Source organism: Eptesicus fuscus, chromosome 15 (assembly GCF_027574615.1).
Source record: "Eptesicus fuscus isolate TK198812 chromosome 15, DD_ASM_mEF_20220401, whole genome shotgun sequence".
Taxonomy (NCBI): domain Eukaryota; kingdom Metazoa; phylum Chordata; class Mammalia; order Chiroptera; family Vespertilionidae; genus Eptesicus; species Eptesicus fuscus.
Genome location: NC_072487.1, coordinates 64,517,622 through 64,533,668, shown reverse-complemented (window position 1 = coordinate 64,533,668; position 16,047 = coordinate 64,517,622). Strand labels below are relative to the sequence as shown.

General features: G+C 44.8%; 1 protein-coding gene across 2 annotated transcripts; it reads left to right on the top strand.

Moving 5' to 3' along the window:
• The first annotated feature begins 684 nt into the window (after positions 1–684).
• On the top strand, positions 685–15,490 carry LOC114235349 (protein CutA homolog). Of its 2 annotated transcripts, XM_028161442.2 has the most exons (6): positions 685–791; positions 4,887–5,035; positions 8,655–8,714; positions 10,479–10,524; positions 10,785–10,834; positions 13,593–15,490. In XM_028161442.2, the coding sequence occupies exons 1-6, from the start codon at positions 723–725 to the stop codon at positions 13,693–13,695; spliced, it is 477 nt and encodes a 158-aa protein (XP_028017243.1). In that variant the 5' UTR covers positions 685–722; the 3' UTR covers positions 13,696–15,490. The 2 variants fall into 2 exon arrangements, with proteins under 2 accessions (XP_028017243.1, XP_054583506.1); XM_054727531.1 differs by lacking the exon at positions 8,655–8,714.
• Positions 15,491–16,047: the final 557 nt, after the last annotated feature.

Sequence of the window (16,047 nt, the reverse complement as noted above, 5' to 3'; positions counted from 1 at the left end):
TGCATTCCTGAAGGGCAATGCTTTGCTTATTTGTTTGCATCTCCCCATAGTTGATGTTAAATATTGCAACAGAAGTGTGTACCAAGTGCCTCGGGGGAACAGAGGACCGTGGGATTAACTCTGGGAAAGGCCGCAGAGCAGCTGGCCTGGAAACATGAGTGAGTTCATAGGGAGAGCAGTTGGGAGCCAGAGTGTTCTAAACCCAGGAGGATGAGAAGGGAGATCCTGGGAGGGGGAGCTGGTATGGGGGACAGGAAAGCAGCAGAGTGTATCTCGCTTCTTGTTGGCGGGATGGGCTGTGTAAAGTGGAAGAGTTTAGTGTATGTGTCTTAGTGTTTGTGTGTTTTGCTTTCTGAAGGTTTTGTATACCCAAGTCTTTTTATCTGTACATCTCTGGGGGTTTTAAGGTATTTTTGTTGTTGTTGTTGGCATGAGAAGGGAAATTTCGTATTTTATTTTTGTAAGGGTTATAGGTCTGCATATGGTGCTTGGATTGTCTGTCTCTAGGGATAGGGTTGTCCAGAGAAAATTTCTCCCTCTTACCCCGCCCCCTCCACTATCTCGTTCCAGCCAGCCTGCCTGGGGCGGGGCAGTAGGGCAGGCAGCAGGTGGGAGGGTGGGGGCAGGGAGGGCGGTTTAGGCCACAAGTTCCCGCCCCCTGCCGGCAACTCAGCCAGAGGCAACATTCGCCGCTGCTGTGCCGCTCAATTACCAGCGACGCCATGGATAGGCTGGGCTCCCGGTGTCCTCTGCCAGGCTACCCTCGGCCCTCTGTCCTTCTGTGCCTCCTGGTGAGTGCCCACGCTACGACGTTACCACCCCCCTTAGCCCTAAACCTGCAACCTGGGAACTGAGGGAAAAGACACTCTTCCCTTTACTGTTCTTGGCATTTTGAGCTGGGGGCAGGCAGGTAGGGGATGGACAGGAAAACCCCTGGAGGAGACTGTGGTGGGGTTCTGAAGCTTACTAGCTCCCCTTCCTCACTCTGTGAGCAGGGGTGACTGGGCTGCGTTTCATTGCCAGGGAGGTGAAGGGGTGTCTGGTGGTGAGTTCTTGTCTAAGGGTCACTTGATAGTTCTTTTCTTTCTGTTGCAGTTACCATGTTGCCTTTAGGGGGGCTTTGTTTCTGTCTTAGAAATATCTTAAAATGTTACGGTTGGGAAGTGACCATTTACAGACTATCTCCAGTGATGGAGGTGGTTCAGGAGGAGGTGGAGAGAGGCAGAAGCCTAGGGTCTAGCCCAGCTCTGATGATCACTTTTGGGTGATTTCTACTTCCTTCCAACTCTTATTTCGTCATCTGTAACAGTTGGCACATATCAGTGGCTCTTACCCTTTTGGGACCTGTAGGTTTTCTTGTTTGTTTGTTTTCTAGAAAGAACTGGATTTGTACACAAGGAAACTGTATAGATAAACACAATGCTGTAGACTTTCAAAATATGCATGGATTTCTTCAAACTAGGTGGGTTATAAATTTAGTTGGATTATAAACTAGGTGGATTATCAATTTAGAACCACTAGGTGGTTTCTGAGGCCCCCTTTCCCTTAACACAGACTATAGTCAACCATAACCTTTTAGAGGCGATGCAAATATTCCAGGACAAAAAAAAAGGGGGGCGGGGGAAAAGGCAGAATAAAATGCAAAAATAACTGAAAGAATACATAAAATATTTTAAAAGAATGTAAAAATAGAAAAGGTATGTAGTAAAAGACAAATAGGAAAATGTTGAACAGACTTAAAAATTGTATCTTAAAATGATCCTATTAGGGAATATTGTGATGTGTGTATCTTCCATCACTTTTGCACTCACATGTCACTTTCTAATACATTGTAGCCCATCCTTGGTTCCAGGTTGACCTTTCATGCTGCTGACACTTTGTTGATATGGTCCACAAACATGTCTCAAGCCCTTACTCCCTGTCAGAATTGTAAGGTGCTGGGAATACAGAAATGAATGAGACTGAAGAGCATATGTCCAGTGGAGGAGACATGTAAACAACTATCTGTATTTCAGTGTGACCAGTGGTACAGCAGGAGGATGTTTACAGCAATTCTGGCCTCTACCCAATAGATGCCAATAGCATCTCTTCCCCAGGCATGACAATAGAAATTGTCCCCAGACATTGCCACATGGCCCCTGGGGGTACAAAATTGCCTTGAGAACCATTGGATTAAGTGAAGCTGAATCGACCCCACTATATCAATTCCTAGATGTATTCATAGTGATTCCAAGAGCCCTGAATGGAGGCAGGAGTCTTGGATGTAAGGTTCTAAATGTTCTGCCTCAGTTACCTTATTTGTTAAATTTGGGGTTACCTTAGATAATACTTGAGAGCACAGCTCTCCGTTTCAGTAGCACAGGTCACATTGCTTTAGAAGTAGGCTACTTTTTCCACTAGCCTCTCCACGGTGCCTAGCACATATCATACACACATGAATGGAGGGGAATTAACTCCTCAAACATCAAGAGATGTAAGAACTTAGTATTTTGACTTGGAGTTCACCTAAGAGTTTCAGTGCATTTTGGGTGAGCTTATATTGAATCTTATTAGCTGTGTTGCACTGCTACCTGCTGACTGGAATGCCCAGATCTTCCCTCAGAGTGGCTTTTTTGGTTGGGGGACAGGCCATTGTTCCTTGTGTGTGGAGTCTGTGCTGGAAGCTACCATAGAGTCATGTAGTGGACTCCTTAGAGTGTTCCAGTCTGCCCAGTTCTCTGTTAAAAGCACTGCTAACAAGACTTGTATTTTTCACAAGACTATTTAGTCTTAATAACAACATCTTGCTGGTGTACTAATTCACTAGTCTGCAAGTATTTATTGAGAACCTGCTGCGTGCCATGAACTGTGCTGGGGATACAGTGGTGAGCAAAGCCTGAAATTCAATTTTATTGAATTTGTGATTACCAATTATTTTTCCTATCTCATGTGAACCCATAGCAACTGAGATAGGCAGCACAGTGTCATAATCTCCAATTTCTAGATGAGGTTTGCAGAAGGAGAGGTGGTAACTTGTTGAAGGCCACAGGCAGCAGTACTCACACCAGGATTTAAATTCTACTGTGCACACATACACACATACTAAAAGCTTTTGAAGTCTGGGGTTTTTTTTCTTGCATGGTTACTGGTTTAGTTCAGTGGACTAGTATGTTGAATTGGTGGTTCGGTGGAGGTAGTGGGAGGGAATGAGAAAACCCAACCCTGACAGGCCTGTAGTCTAACTGAAGCTGAAGACATAAAAACGCTGCTCAGGCCCTGCCAAGAAGTAGGAGGCAGGACTTAGGCAATAGCATAAAAGGAGTGGGAGGACAGAGGTTTATTTGAGCAAGAAAGAAGCCCTGGGCTGGAGGCAGGAGAAACACCCTCTTGTTCAGCCTGGCTTAAGTCACAGTGGGACTCCTTGCAAGCTGCCTCTCTCTGTTAATGACTCCATTATATTCCCCAAGCAGAGAACCTGGAAAGGAAGGTTTTTTTCCCCAGTTCTTTTTATTTCTTATTTTAAACTAGAGGCCCGGTTCACAAAATTTGTGCACTGTGGGGGGGGGGGACGGGGGGGGTCCCTCAGCCCAGTCTGCGCCCTCTCGAAGTCCAGAAGCCCTCAGGGGATGTCCGACTGCCAGCTGAGGCCCGCTCCTCGGGGGGACCGGGCCTAAGCCGGCAGTTGGACATCCTTAGCCCTGCCGCAGAGGCAGGAGAGGCTCCCGCAACTGCTGCTGCACTCGCCAGCCATGAGCCCGGCTTCTGGGTGAGTGGTGCTTCCCGTGGGAGAGCACTGACCACCAGGGGGCAGCTCCTGCATTGAGCGTCTGCCCCCCTGGTGGTCAGTGCGCATCATAGCGACCAGTTGTTCTGCCGTTTGGTCAATTTGCATATTAGCCTTTTATTATATAGGATGTTTATCATTAAAATAGTAAGAAAAATATCTTGAGTGCCTTTTCCTTTCATGTTGTCGCTGCTATCATCTTAGCTTTCAAGTCTTTTTCCTGGATCATTGTAATGACCGTGTAAGTAGGCTATCTCTGGTCATTCTCCCTCCTCCCTCCTGGTACCCTACTCAGCTTCACTACATTATTACTCTGCTACTTAAAACCTCTAAAAATACCCTACCACTTGAGTACCAACTCCAGACTCCTTAGCCTGACCCTTTTCTCTATAGTTCTAGCCAGTTTCATTTCCTCCTGATCTCACACCCACAGACTAAGACCCATGCAGACTATAACTCATCTATCCCTTAATACCTCTTGAGTTTGTACATATTACTGTTTGCTTAGCATGTGTCCCTCTCTTATAATCCTACTTATCATTCCAGATCAACTTAGATGGTACCTTCTCTTCCAAGCCTTTTTCTGCTCCCTCAGGTAGAGCCTTCCTTATGGTCCCTGAGCGCTCAGTTTAGTAGCACAGGTTGCATTGCTTTAGAATTAGGCTACCCTTTCCACTAGTCTACCCAGTGCCTGGCACATACACAAATGAATGGAGGTGAAGGTAACTCCTCAAACATTAGATGTAAGAGCTTATCATTCATTATAATCTCCACAGGAAGATGATTCAGTGGATGCCAGTTAGCATTACCTCCATCAGAATGGATTTCACGTCATCCAGACTTGAGCCCTAATCCTGGCTTCACCAAATAAAGCTATGTGATTTTGAACAAGCTTCTTGATTTCTGAGCCTCTGTGTTGTTTTTTTTTAATCATCTGCAAAATGCAGAGGTAAATATCTAGACAGAACTTTGTTGAAGTACTAAAGCTCAGGATCCCAGGAATTGTATTTTGGATGGGGAATGGGTATGAAAAAAAGATGCCCAGCCCTGGTTCCAGTCTGCTTGAGCAGGAGATAGCGAATTGTCATGTCACTGCTGACTTGTGCTTTCTCCCACCATGTAGATCCTGACAGCTTCTTTCCTGACTTACCCCATGCTCAGGACCCTTAGCCTGCAGCTCCATTCAGCTGTCACTGGCAGTTATGTCTCCGGCACTTACTCCATCGTCTTTGTCAACTGTCCCAACGAGCAAATTGCCAGAGATATTGCCAGGTATGGTAAAGGGGCTTAGGTGCTGCCCCAGGAGGCTCAGGGAGCTACCAGGATGCTATCAGGGGTCACATTTAGGCCCTTCTTCTGCTTCTGATAATCCTGTCCATCTAGTGATGAACTACACAGCTGAATGATTTGATGGATCCTGCTGCTGGGCGTAAAATGTTGAGTGGCGTGGGAGGGAGAGGGGGGGCGCATATAAGGAGACGAGACCCAGAGGGATGTATGGCTTATCCAAGGTGTTAAGGGAACAGTGGAATCCTACCTGTTAATTTAAGTCTCATTCCTGGCCCATCTGTCTTCCTTCTTGGAGATACTCTCTTTGCTCAGTCCCAGAGGTGCTCACTATGACAGTGAGGAGGAGGAGGAGGAGGAGGAGGAGGAGGCAGTCATTCCAAATATTTAGAAAATTTCTAGAAGCAGTTGTGGTATGGTGGAAGAACACTGGACTTGTAAGCAGATCAGAGTTTCAGTCTTGGCTCTACCACTTACTGTGTTAACTTGGGCAAGTCACTTCCCTTCTTTATGCATTAGTAATTTGAATGTAGTAGGTGCTCAATGTTTGTGGTATCTGGATTTTGCCCCCTTCATTTCTCTTTATAGATGCAGCTTTGAAGAGGGTTAGTGGGACTGGAGGGTAATGGATTTGGCTCCTTGATCCCTTTCTTCTTGATCCACAACTCAGCATTCTTGAAGTTAATGATAGACTAGGTTATAGTGTTTTCAAATGTTGAATCTGGTCTTTGGGAGCAAACAGCCTCCACATTGTTGGCCACAGGTTAGCCTTGCATTTCATTCCATCTCTCTTTCCTCCAATCAGAATGTGTATTTTCCCCTTGTTAACATTACCTTTGAAGAACAGCTCCTACCTAAAAGAACCTGTAATTACTCCAGAGATACCCATGGTATTTAGTAGCTAGGAATTGAAATCCCTCCTGATACTCCTTGCTATACCAAGGTTCTGTACTGAACTCTTTTCTCGGGACTCTTGAACCAGCCACTCTGGGTCCTGTTAAGGAACAACTTCAGCTGACATCTGTGAAGTTTGGTGTTGGGAGGAAAATCATTCTAATGCCTGGATTCTAACTGGTTGAAAGGCCAGTTCAGGTTAATGGGTCAGTATCAGCTTGGAGAGAGATCTCTATTATCTACTTGCATCCAAGGTTGTTGATGAGAAGTCAGGTGTTTATCAGGGGCTCATTCCTTTGTAGGAAATACTTTTTCTCTCTGATAATTTTTAGGATTCTCTGTTTATCTTAATGTTCAGCTATTAATTTGTTAACTATTCTTTCTATAGTCTTTCTATGTCTGTTCCTTTATTCTGCATACTGGGAGAATTTCTGAGCCCATTCTTCTCTTATTTGTTTCTCATTTGTATCTATTTTGCTAGTCAGCTCTTCTATTGAGTTTTTTGTTTAAACTATTAGTTTTCCTTTTCAGGATTTCTAATTATTCTTTCATAACCAACTACTCATATTTCATAAATATCTGATCCAATAATCTGATTTAATTTTATGGTTGCAATAATCTTGCCTTATCTTTCTGTAGATATTAATTATACTTATTTTTAATTTTTCCAGCTTTATTGAGATAGAATTGACATATAACATTGTGTAAGTTTAAGGAATACACATGATGATTTGATACATGTATATATAGCAAAATGATCAGCACAATAAGATTAGTGAGCACATCCATCACCTCACACAGTTACCTTTTTCGGGAGTGAGAACTTTTAATGTATACTCTCTTAGCAACTTTCAGGTAGAGGTAATTATGTGTATAATTATAGGAATCTGAGATTATACTTATTTTTAAATCTTGGTTTTGAATGTACTGTTAGCTGGTCCTCTTACGTAAATTCATTGGTTGAACTTTTGTTTCTCTTGGTATTGGCTTTCCTCAGATGCTTTGTGACTCCTGTGTGTAACCTCTCATCTCTTTAGCTATGCTGATGGGGAGTCACGGGAACAGTTGCAAGGAATGGTATTAGCAGCACTGTTTCAGTGTGAGTGTGGTTTGGGGGGACATTCCACAGACTGGGGTGCCCTAGTGACTGGTCCTCTGGGTGTGAATTCTCCCTTTTATCCTTGGCCGTCACCAGCTAGGACATTGTTGTGCCTTTTCCCCCAAAGTGCCTACACTTAACTGCTCCTTCCTGGAGACAAACGCCCCATTATTGCTGCGGGGCCATGGGAGGTTTGGGGCATCCACCTGCTCCTGCCGTGGCATTCCGGCCGTGGCATTCCGGCAGTTCACCTTGCTGGCTGCCTCCAGTTCCCGCCTGCTTTGGTTCCCATCGCCCCAGGTACAGACTGTTGCTCTTTTCTCTGGGGCAGTCCCCCTGTGTGCTCCCTCATGTGTCTCGGGGCTGCCTTTTATTCTTTGGGGCTTCCTCATGGTTGCCGGTATATGAAGCGTTCTCCTTACTGTGTTCTAAAAATCTGAAGGGGAGTCTTTGGTGATGTGGGTATGAGGCAATGGATTTTTTTTCTAGAGGTTTAACTCACTTCCTGTGCTTGCATGCCACCTTCAGAACTAATAAAATGTAATTTCTCAGCAAATGATTGAGGGAGCAAGACTCGCAGCAGTTGCTTAAACACATTTGTGCCTTGTGCCTCTCCTTATGGTCAGGGATTTATTTAGCTCCTAGAACTTTGCAGAGGAATGAGGTGGTGGTGATGCCACAGTACTGTGGAGCCTTAAATAGAGAGCACTGTTTAACCTGGAACCCAAGGGGAGAGAAAGTAGGTCGGTTCTCTTGGCAGCAGCTGGAGGAAGGAGGGGTCAGTGAGCAGAGCTCAGATGAAGTTTATTTGGCAAGGCCTGATTCTGAGGGCTTGAGGTTTTGATGTCTGGGGACACTTCTTTGCATCCGTGACTTGGTGGTGCTCCTATTTCTATGACACCTGTACTAGCTCAAGCCCTTTTTATTGTGTTCACCAGGGTGCTGCATAGGAATCTGAGATGATCAGACCAGGAATTCCAACCTGTGGTCTGTCCAAAAAAAAAAAAAAAGTCTTAGAGGTCTGCAAAGGTGACGATTGTGTGCTTAGGGCTATGATAGAAACCTTTACAAAAAAAGGTGAAACGAGCCTATATTTGCCAAAGGCAAACACAGTTATGATGCTTTTTTGTTTTTATGTGGAGCTGTGGGGTCACATGGGCATCTAAAGATCAGAAGCACCGAGCGCAGCCTGATACCTACCTGTGGGATAGAAGCAGAGGTGGCATCATGAAAGGAGTCCTTGGTGGTGAAAGGGTAGGAAGCTGCTGGTTGAACCATTTTCTCGTTGTACAGCAGGAGAGTCAGGTTGAGTGAGGGGACATGCCTGTCTTGGAGAGGTGCTTGAATACTTATTCCTGGAATGAGAAAGAATTTGCGTAAGGTCACACAGCCATACTACTGCAGGGCCAGGAATGGAACCAGGTCTTCTTGTTCTCTGTCCAGAGTTAATCCCTCTTCCCCAGGCAGATTAGGCCTGTCATTAAAAGTGCCAGGAGGTGGGGAGGGGGGACATTCTAAATGATTATCTAGCTCCCAGGAATGCCTATACCTTGTTCCTTCTCTTAAGGTCCTGGACACTTGCCCCAGTGACTGTCACTCTCTTTGCTTTAGGGCTATACTGGATAAGAAGCTGGCTGCCTCCGTGAACATCCTGCCCAAGGCATCCTCATTGTGAGTTTTGCTGTGGCCGGTGGAAGGTCAGGTCCTAGCTGGTGGGAGGGGTACTGAACTAATGGGGAATTGTGAAGGAACAACTCAGAGGCATTTAATTAATCAACACTTCACTGTTGATTTGTATTCAAAGGAAATGAACCAGTGTGTTTATGTCATCCTATGAACAAAAGCAAAAATGTGCTGTGTGTGTATAGAGAAAGGAGGGAAGACCCTCCAGTTTAGGAACAGTGAATCCTGCTTGCACATTCTTTGTTTAAATTAGTTTGCTATTAGCAAGGAAGCCAGAATGGGCATTCCATCCCCGAGCAAGGCAAGTAGGGATATCAAGGAGATAATCTCCATTGCTTTTAGATTCTTTGGGAAACTGAGAGTTTGGCATATGTGACAGGCTGTTTCTGTGCCCTACCTATCTTTCATTTCATAGACACCTTTATTTTAGTTAAGCCTGGTCTGTCCCATTTCTTTCATTAAAATAGTTTAGCATCTCACCACAAGTTGTGCAGGATTTGTCTTGTGCCTTAAACGCTCTGATTAGCCTGTTCCTCATCTTCTTCCCTCCTGGAAAGAGAGAGAAAATAAGAGCATGGGGTGGGGAGGGAAGGATAGGTGGGGAAGAAAATAATATCTACTCTGAAGGTCAAAATAGAAAAATACTCTATATTTAAAGCTCCTCCCCCCGCTTGCCAACATTGTCATTGCCTCAGTGGCTCACATCATTTATTGCTATGGCTCCCAAGTTTGGCTGTGCTTCCAATTCCTGAGCTCCATTCTAGGTCTACTCCATCAGTCCCTCTGAGGGTGGGGCTTGGTTCTTTGGATTTTTAAGAAGTGGAATAGGTGATTCGCATAAAGCCATGCTTGGGACCTAGAACAGAATTTCAGCCTGGCATTCCCTTCAGATGGCTTATAATTGATCCTTTACCATGGCTCTGTGAGGCAGGGCCAGTGGCTTGGGTCATCTTAGATTTCCCCTGGATTAGTGTAGATATTCTCAGGTCAAATTTCTTTGCCTTCCCTTCACATGATGCTGTTCTCATACTCTTTTCTGAATGTCATCACTGACTTAACCTTTGGACTTGTTTCCATGTCTTGTAAGGCTCACTTCTTCCCTGAAGCCTCCTCGGCTTCTTATTTATCCTTTCATGGGCACTCAACATTGAGAGTCAGTGGTACAAGTAGCCCCATTCCATAGGATGGGGAGGGGCCTGGAAGCCATGAGTATAGAATAGTGTTGAAAGAGCCAGAGATGCCCAGTTTGGAGGAGAGAAAACATAAGAGTTTCTGTACAGCAGGAGAATCAGGTTGACTCTCCTGAGGTGGTTCTCCATATGGAAGTTGGGGAAAACAACTGGGTGGCAGATGTTGGCACACCACAAGAAAAACCACCTCATGTGAAAACCTTTAAGGTTGATGGACTTCTTCAAGCAATAGTGAGCCTCTCACCTCCAGGAACGTTTAGGCAGATGCTAGAAGCATGCATTAGAATGATTGGACTAGATGACCTGTCATGCCTTGGCCAATTGTAGACTTCTTTATGTGGACTTGGAAAGATTTTATTTTATTTTATTGTTTAAAGTATTACAAATAGTAGTACATATGTCTCCTTTTTCCCCCCATTGACCTTCCCCCGGCCTCCCCTACCCCCCGACTTGGAAAGATTTTAAAGTTTCCATCTCAGTAAGTCACCTAACTGGGCCAGGTTTGACATTTCAGTGGGATTGTTTTGGGAGCATCATACATTGGTCTTGTCCTCGTCTCCAGGTACTTTTGGAATGGAGAAATAGAAGAAGCCACTGAGATCCTGTTGGTGAGTGAAGTTGGATTTGGGGATGGGCATTGATACGGGAAGAGTGAGAGCATGGCCTTTTTCCCAGGTTCCAATGAAAAGTTAGCAAAGATCAACTGATCGAGGTTCTTGCCCCACATAGATGCCTTAGATTTGTTTGCAAGCGAGTGGCAGGGCCTGGTGACCTAGAGGGAATGCTGTCTCCTAAACAGCCAGATGAGAAAAACGAGCAGCTGCAGAGCTGGGCTGAGGTAAAGCGGTGATTTTTCTTTTCTTTACAGTTAATAAAGACAAAGACTTCCAAGGTCCACATGCTATCCAGCTATGTCAGGTAATACTGGCGTCTCTTCTCAGCCAAGAACGTTCTAGGTATTAAGTGAATGAGCTTGGAAAGCAGGAAACCTAGTCACAAACCTTCATATGACCCTGGACAGGTGCCTGTCCCTCAGATTCTCCATATGTAAAATGAGAGGCTAGAGTGAGTTAGTTTAGACCAGCGGTTCTCAAACTTTTGGTCTCAGGGTTCCTTTACACTTTAAAAAATTATCAGGGACCTAAAAGAGCTTTGTTTATGTGGGTTATATCAAAGTTAACTATGTTAGAAATTAAAACTAAGATTTTTTAAAGAAAATTAACGATAATAAAACCATTACTTATTCATGTTGTAAATAATGCATTTTTATGGAAAGTAACCATATTCCACCCCCGTCCCCCAAAGTGAGAAGAATGGCATCATTTTACTTTTTTTTTTTTTTTTGCAAAATCTGGCTTAATAAGCATCTTTAAGTATTGGGACACTTGGAAAGCTCATGGTGATAAATTCAAGTTTTCCAAACTTCTGATTTCTGCATGAAAACATAACTTTTTAAAATTGGCAACACATGATGTAAATTGTCTTCATTTGAGTGATGGACTCACTTTGTTCAAGTCTGAGACAGTGTCTCTACCTAATCCTCAAATCTGAGTAACCATAATTTGTAAAAATGACAGCTTATGGTAACTCAGGCTTAAAAATGGTGCTCCATGAAAAAGTCTGGTTTTAGCTTGTGACTCAGTCAGACAAGTGTAGGACATACTGAATTTAGGCACACAGCACAGTGCTTTCTGTATACTTCCCATGTTGTCACACAGGGCTAAAAATACATGTACTCAAGGGTCAAAACTGAATAAAAATTGTAATTTTTACCACTTTATCAAGGATGTTCTTAAGTGAATTTGACTTTTTGCAAGTGCAGGTGTGTGGTGAAAAATACAACAGTGAGTACAGTTTGGTGCCATCGTCTTGATGCATGTGCTAAGGTGCCAGCAGTTTTACCCATCATCGCTTTTGCATCATTAGTGCAAATGTCAACACAGTGAAAAGATAAATAACAAATTAGCATTATTATGAACTAATGGACTCATGGAACTCCTGAAAGAACCTTGGAGTTGCCCAGGGGTCAATGGGCCTTACTTGGAGAACCACTGGTTTCAAGCCTTACCAATCAAAGTGTGGTTCTGGAATAATTGGCATCTCCTGAAAGCTGAATAGAGCTGCAGAGTCTCATGTTCACCCTAAACCTATTGAACCTGACTGCATTTAACATGATTCCCAGGTGATTCCCATGCACGTTAAAAGCTTGAGAAGGACTGGTCTAAACAATACTGGCCAATAACTATATCCCTTGGAGGTGTCTTTTAAGTTACCAATTTAAGCCCCACTTCAGATTTGGACTTAATTGATCTAAAATGGGGATCAAATATGTTCTTCAGAAGCACCCAGATTGACTCTGATGTGAGGCTAGGATGCAAGTTACTTACTGGATGATGAAACTCTTTTCCTTCGCTTCAACCAGGATCCTGTGAATAGATGGCTATACCCGGGCCTCAAAGCTAGTGGTAGAGAAGGCCCTGTGTTACCACCTTAGCAGAGGTGGGGGAATAGGCACCTTTGGTAGAACCAGCACTACCAAGAAATCACGGCTTATCTGGTGAGGGACAGCCTCATGGTTAAGATGGTGAACCCCAGAGCTTGACCTCCAGCATCCAATCTTGGCTCTACTTGCTAGGTGTAGCCGAAGTGCATGCAAATTAGTTAGACTTTCTGTGCCTCAGTTGCCCATCTATAAAATGTGGGCCATAATGGTCCCTTGGGATGAATGTATGTGAGGTAGACCCATGAAGTGTTGTACCAGTGGCAGCTCTTACTGCTAATGTGTTACAAATGCCCTACTCTCTCTGAATACTGTATGTTTGCTTATAAAAACACATACACTGGTCCAGTGGTCCATGAAATAAGAAAATTCATTGTCCTGGGGCACTGGATAAAATTACCCAGCTTAACCCTAAACGTGTAAGCACCTGGACACATGCTGTGATACATGTGTCTCAGGAGAACTTTACAGGGTCTCGTTCTGCAGGAAGCAAGCAGAGGATTATGACTCCCTCTATCAGATGGGAAACTGAAGCCCAAGGCCTCATGTTCCTTTAGTCTGGAAAATGAAGAAAACTTGCATGGTGTGCCGAGGGCCAGGTGAAAGAAGGGGGAGAAGGCAGAGGTTCCCTTGGGTTTGGATGTCAAGAGAGATCCCTTAGAAAATGTCAATGGTTGTTTGGCCTTGAGGGATAAAGAGGCTTTTGATTGATGAACAGGAGCAGGGAGAACTTTCTAGGTGGAGCAGAGAATACAGTGGTATTGGGTGGGTGGTGTTTGGGGTGGAATAGAGGCAGCAGCTAACATTCAGTGAATGCATACAGTACCAGTCAGTGTACCAGCTAAGTGCTCTATGTCCTTGTCTCATTTAATCCTCAGTGATCCAGTCATGTAGGTGCCATTTTCATTCCCTCTTTTGTAGGGCCTTTAGAGAAATTAAGTGATTTGTCCATGGCTACATAGCTAGTAAGGGGCAGACTTAGAATTTGAACCCTTGTCTGTGAGACTGTAAAGCTATCTGGCCCAGCTCACCACTGTAGACAGAGGTGGTGGGTTATGGAGGTGGACAGGGGATGCAGCAGATTGCAAAGGCCTCAAGGGAGGCTGGCCTGCTGGGTTTCATCGCCTGACTGATCCTAATCATAGTCACTCACAGGACTCTGCTCTCTTCCCAAAGGTTGGTGCATCCTTTTGAGATCCCAGAGGTCTTCAGTCTTCCCATGGACCAAGGAGATGTGCACTATTTGAAGTGGCTGGAGGAGGGCATGGAGGAGGACTGAGCGGGGCGGCCTTCTGTGGATCCTGCTGGCTGCCGCTAGCCTTCATCAGCTGCACGCTGGGCCTCCCAGCATCTCTGGATTCCTTGTTTTTGTCAGCGCAGAGGAGCTAAGTAACTTGTGGAGGATGAAGGGCCGAGGCTCCTGAGGCTAGAAGAGGATGCTGGGCCAGTCCAGGCCAAGCAAGAACCCAGTGGAACTTGTCTCTGAGTACTTCCTGCTAATAGGTGGCCAGGGGATGAGGGCACGGAGGGTTGTGTGTAGGGGACAAGGGGAGGTGGCAGGGAGGGTGAGATTTGTCATCGGCAGCTGTCACTGGGCTACCTCAAGTGTCGGGTGGAATTACTCTCCTGGTTTTCAGGAGGAGAAATAGACCTGGTGATCTGTTTACCTAGAAGTGTGCGGGTTGAAGGTCACCTTCTGGAGGAACTGGCAAGCACTTTATTCAAAAGGATGGATTGTGAATGGTGCAATTTCAGGGACAAGCAAGATTCTCTCTCCTAGCTGAGGGTGGCACTTGTTATTCCTGAGGCCTGAGTAGTGGGTCCGGGAATGAGCTTCAGGAGTGTGTGTAGGAGTGGGGAGATATTAGCGCTTAGACACAGCTCATGGGTTGGGAATAGGTCTAGACCTTCCTAGCCTGAATATGACCGGCATCAGGAGGTTCTGGTGCCTTGCTCAGTGGAGCACTGAAACTGAGCATCCTAAAGCAGAAAGAACCCTGGGGAACTTCCAGACCAGTGTTTCTCAGACTTGCCCACAGAGCCCAGAGGTTGACAGGAGGCATGGGGACTGCCTGCCCCTCTCCGCCACCTTCAGCCAGTGCAACTGAACTGTGTTTTTTTTTTTTTAATGTATTGAGTTCTCATGAGATTTGTGGAGCTTTTAAAAAAGTTTTCTTTGTCAAAAGTTGTAAACCAGTGGTCTAAGCCCATCTCCACTTTATAGGTTAAGTAGAGGAAATTGAACTGCACTGAGGTCCAGGGAGTGGCGTGATGTTATAATGGGACAGCCAGACTGCCTGCCGTGTCTGGTGTGCTCCTATCCCTGCTCCTCCAGGTGGAAGAGGGCATGGAAGGCCGAACCCCCAACTCATTCTAAACTTGATGCTTTTTACTGCCTCTTCCAAAGAGGTTGGAAAATATCCTTTTGTAGACCAAAGACCCAGAGAGCCTGCTGCAGCCTATTCTAAAGGAAGTTTTTAGTTCTTCATCTATGTGGTAAGTGGGCCTGGGACTTAAGAACATATTGCATTGCTTAATCCTACCCACTGATCTGGAGGTAGGTGAGAGTATCTTTATTCTGAACATAAGATGATAGATTTAGAGTTCAGTGATTTTTAGGGTCTGCATGACTCCAACTTGCATGGTTTGGCCTCTACCACAGTTCTCCCCGAATGGTGCTGTGGAGCCGGGGCCGGGACCTAGACCAGTGTTTCCACGTGGGATGCCTTCCCAGCATTTCTCAGGACATGTATGTGTTTTGAATCGGGAATCTCTAGAAAAATCAGTTCAGTGAATACGGAGGCCTAAAAGCATAGAGACATTACTGGTTTGAAGGAATCCATCAAATAAAAAAATAAGAGCAAGACACGCCAGCATGCGGAGCCGAAGGTTAGGAGAAGCAGTGCAGGAGCATGTCGGAGATGGCTACTGTCTAATCAGTCTTGCTTGTGATTGTTGTGTCATAAGTGTTACCTTGCAAATAAAATAAGTTTATACAGAGTATACTTTATACAAATTCTCTGAGCAGTGTACCAAGGTACAAGCTTTCAAAGCAAAATAAATTCTTAATTTGGCATTTTTGACACGTGATTCTTACACTGTTCACCTTGCCAGGATATTTGAATGTTACGTGATTTGAAAAGTATCCAATGACGGGGTTTAAATATTCCCTCTAGGCTCCAGTTCTTTGTAAATACACCTAAGCTTGATAGTCCCATTTGTTAAATACCCAGATATCTATAACAATAAGGAAAGAGTATAAAGAATGAAGTAGTATTTTAAGAATAACTTGATGATTTAGGGAATTTGAGAATTCTAATTTCTTGCTCCTAAGTCCAAAGATTACTATTTGTTGTAGATTTGTAAACACTAACCCAGACCACGAAGAACCAGGCCCTCTCCAGCGTGGGGAGGACCACTGTTCTCAAGAGGGTCTATTTAGCTGCTCACTGTAGAACTCGAACTAGAAGCCAGGTCTCTTGACATCTGTGCCATTCACCTTCTTTCCATTCCATCGATATCAGCTCAAAGAACAACCCTACACCCCCCACAACCCCCCAGCTCCAACTGTGGTTTTGTCCCAAGGGCAGTTAAAAGGTTGACAGCGATGGTAGATAAAAGTGGAAGCCAT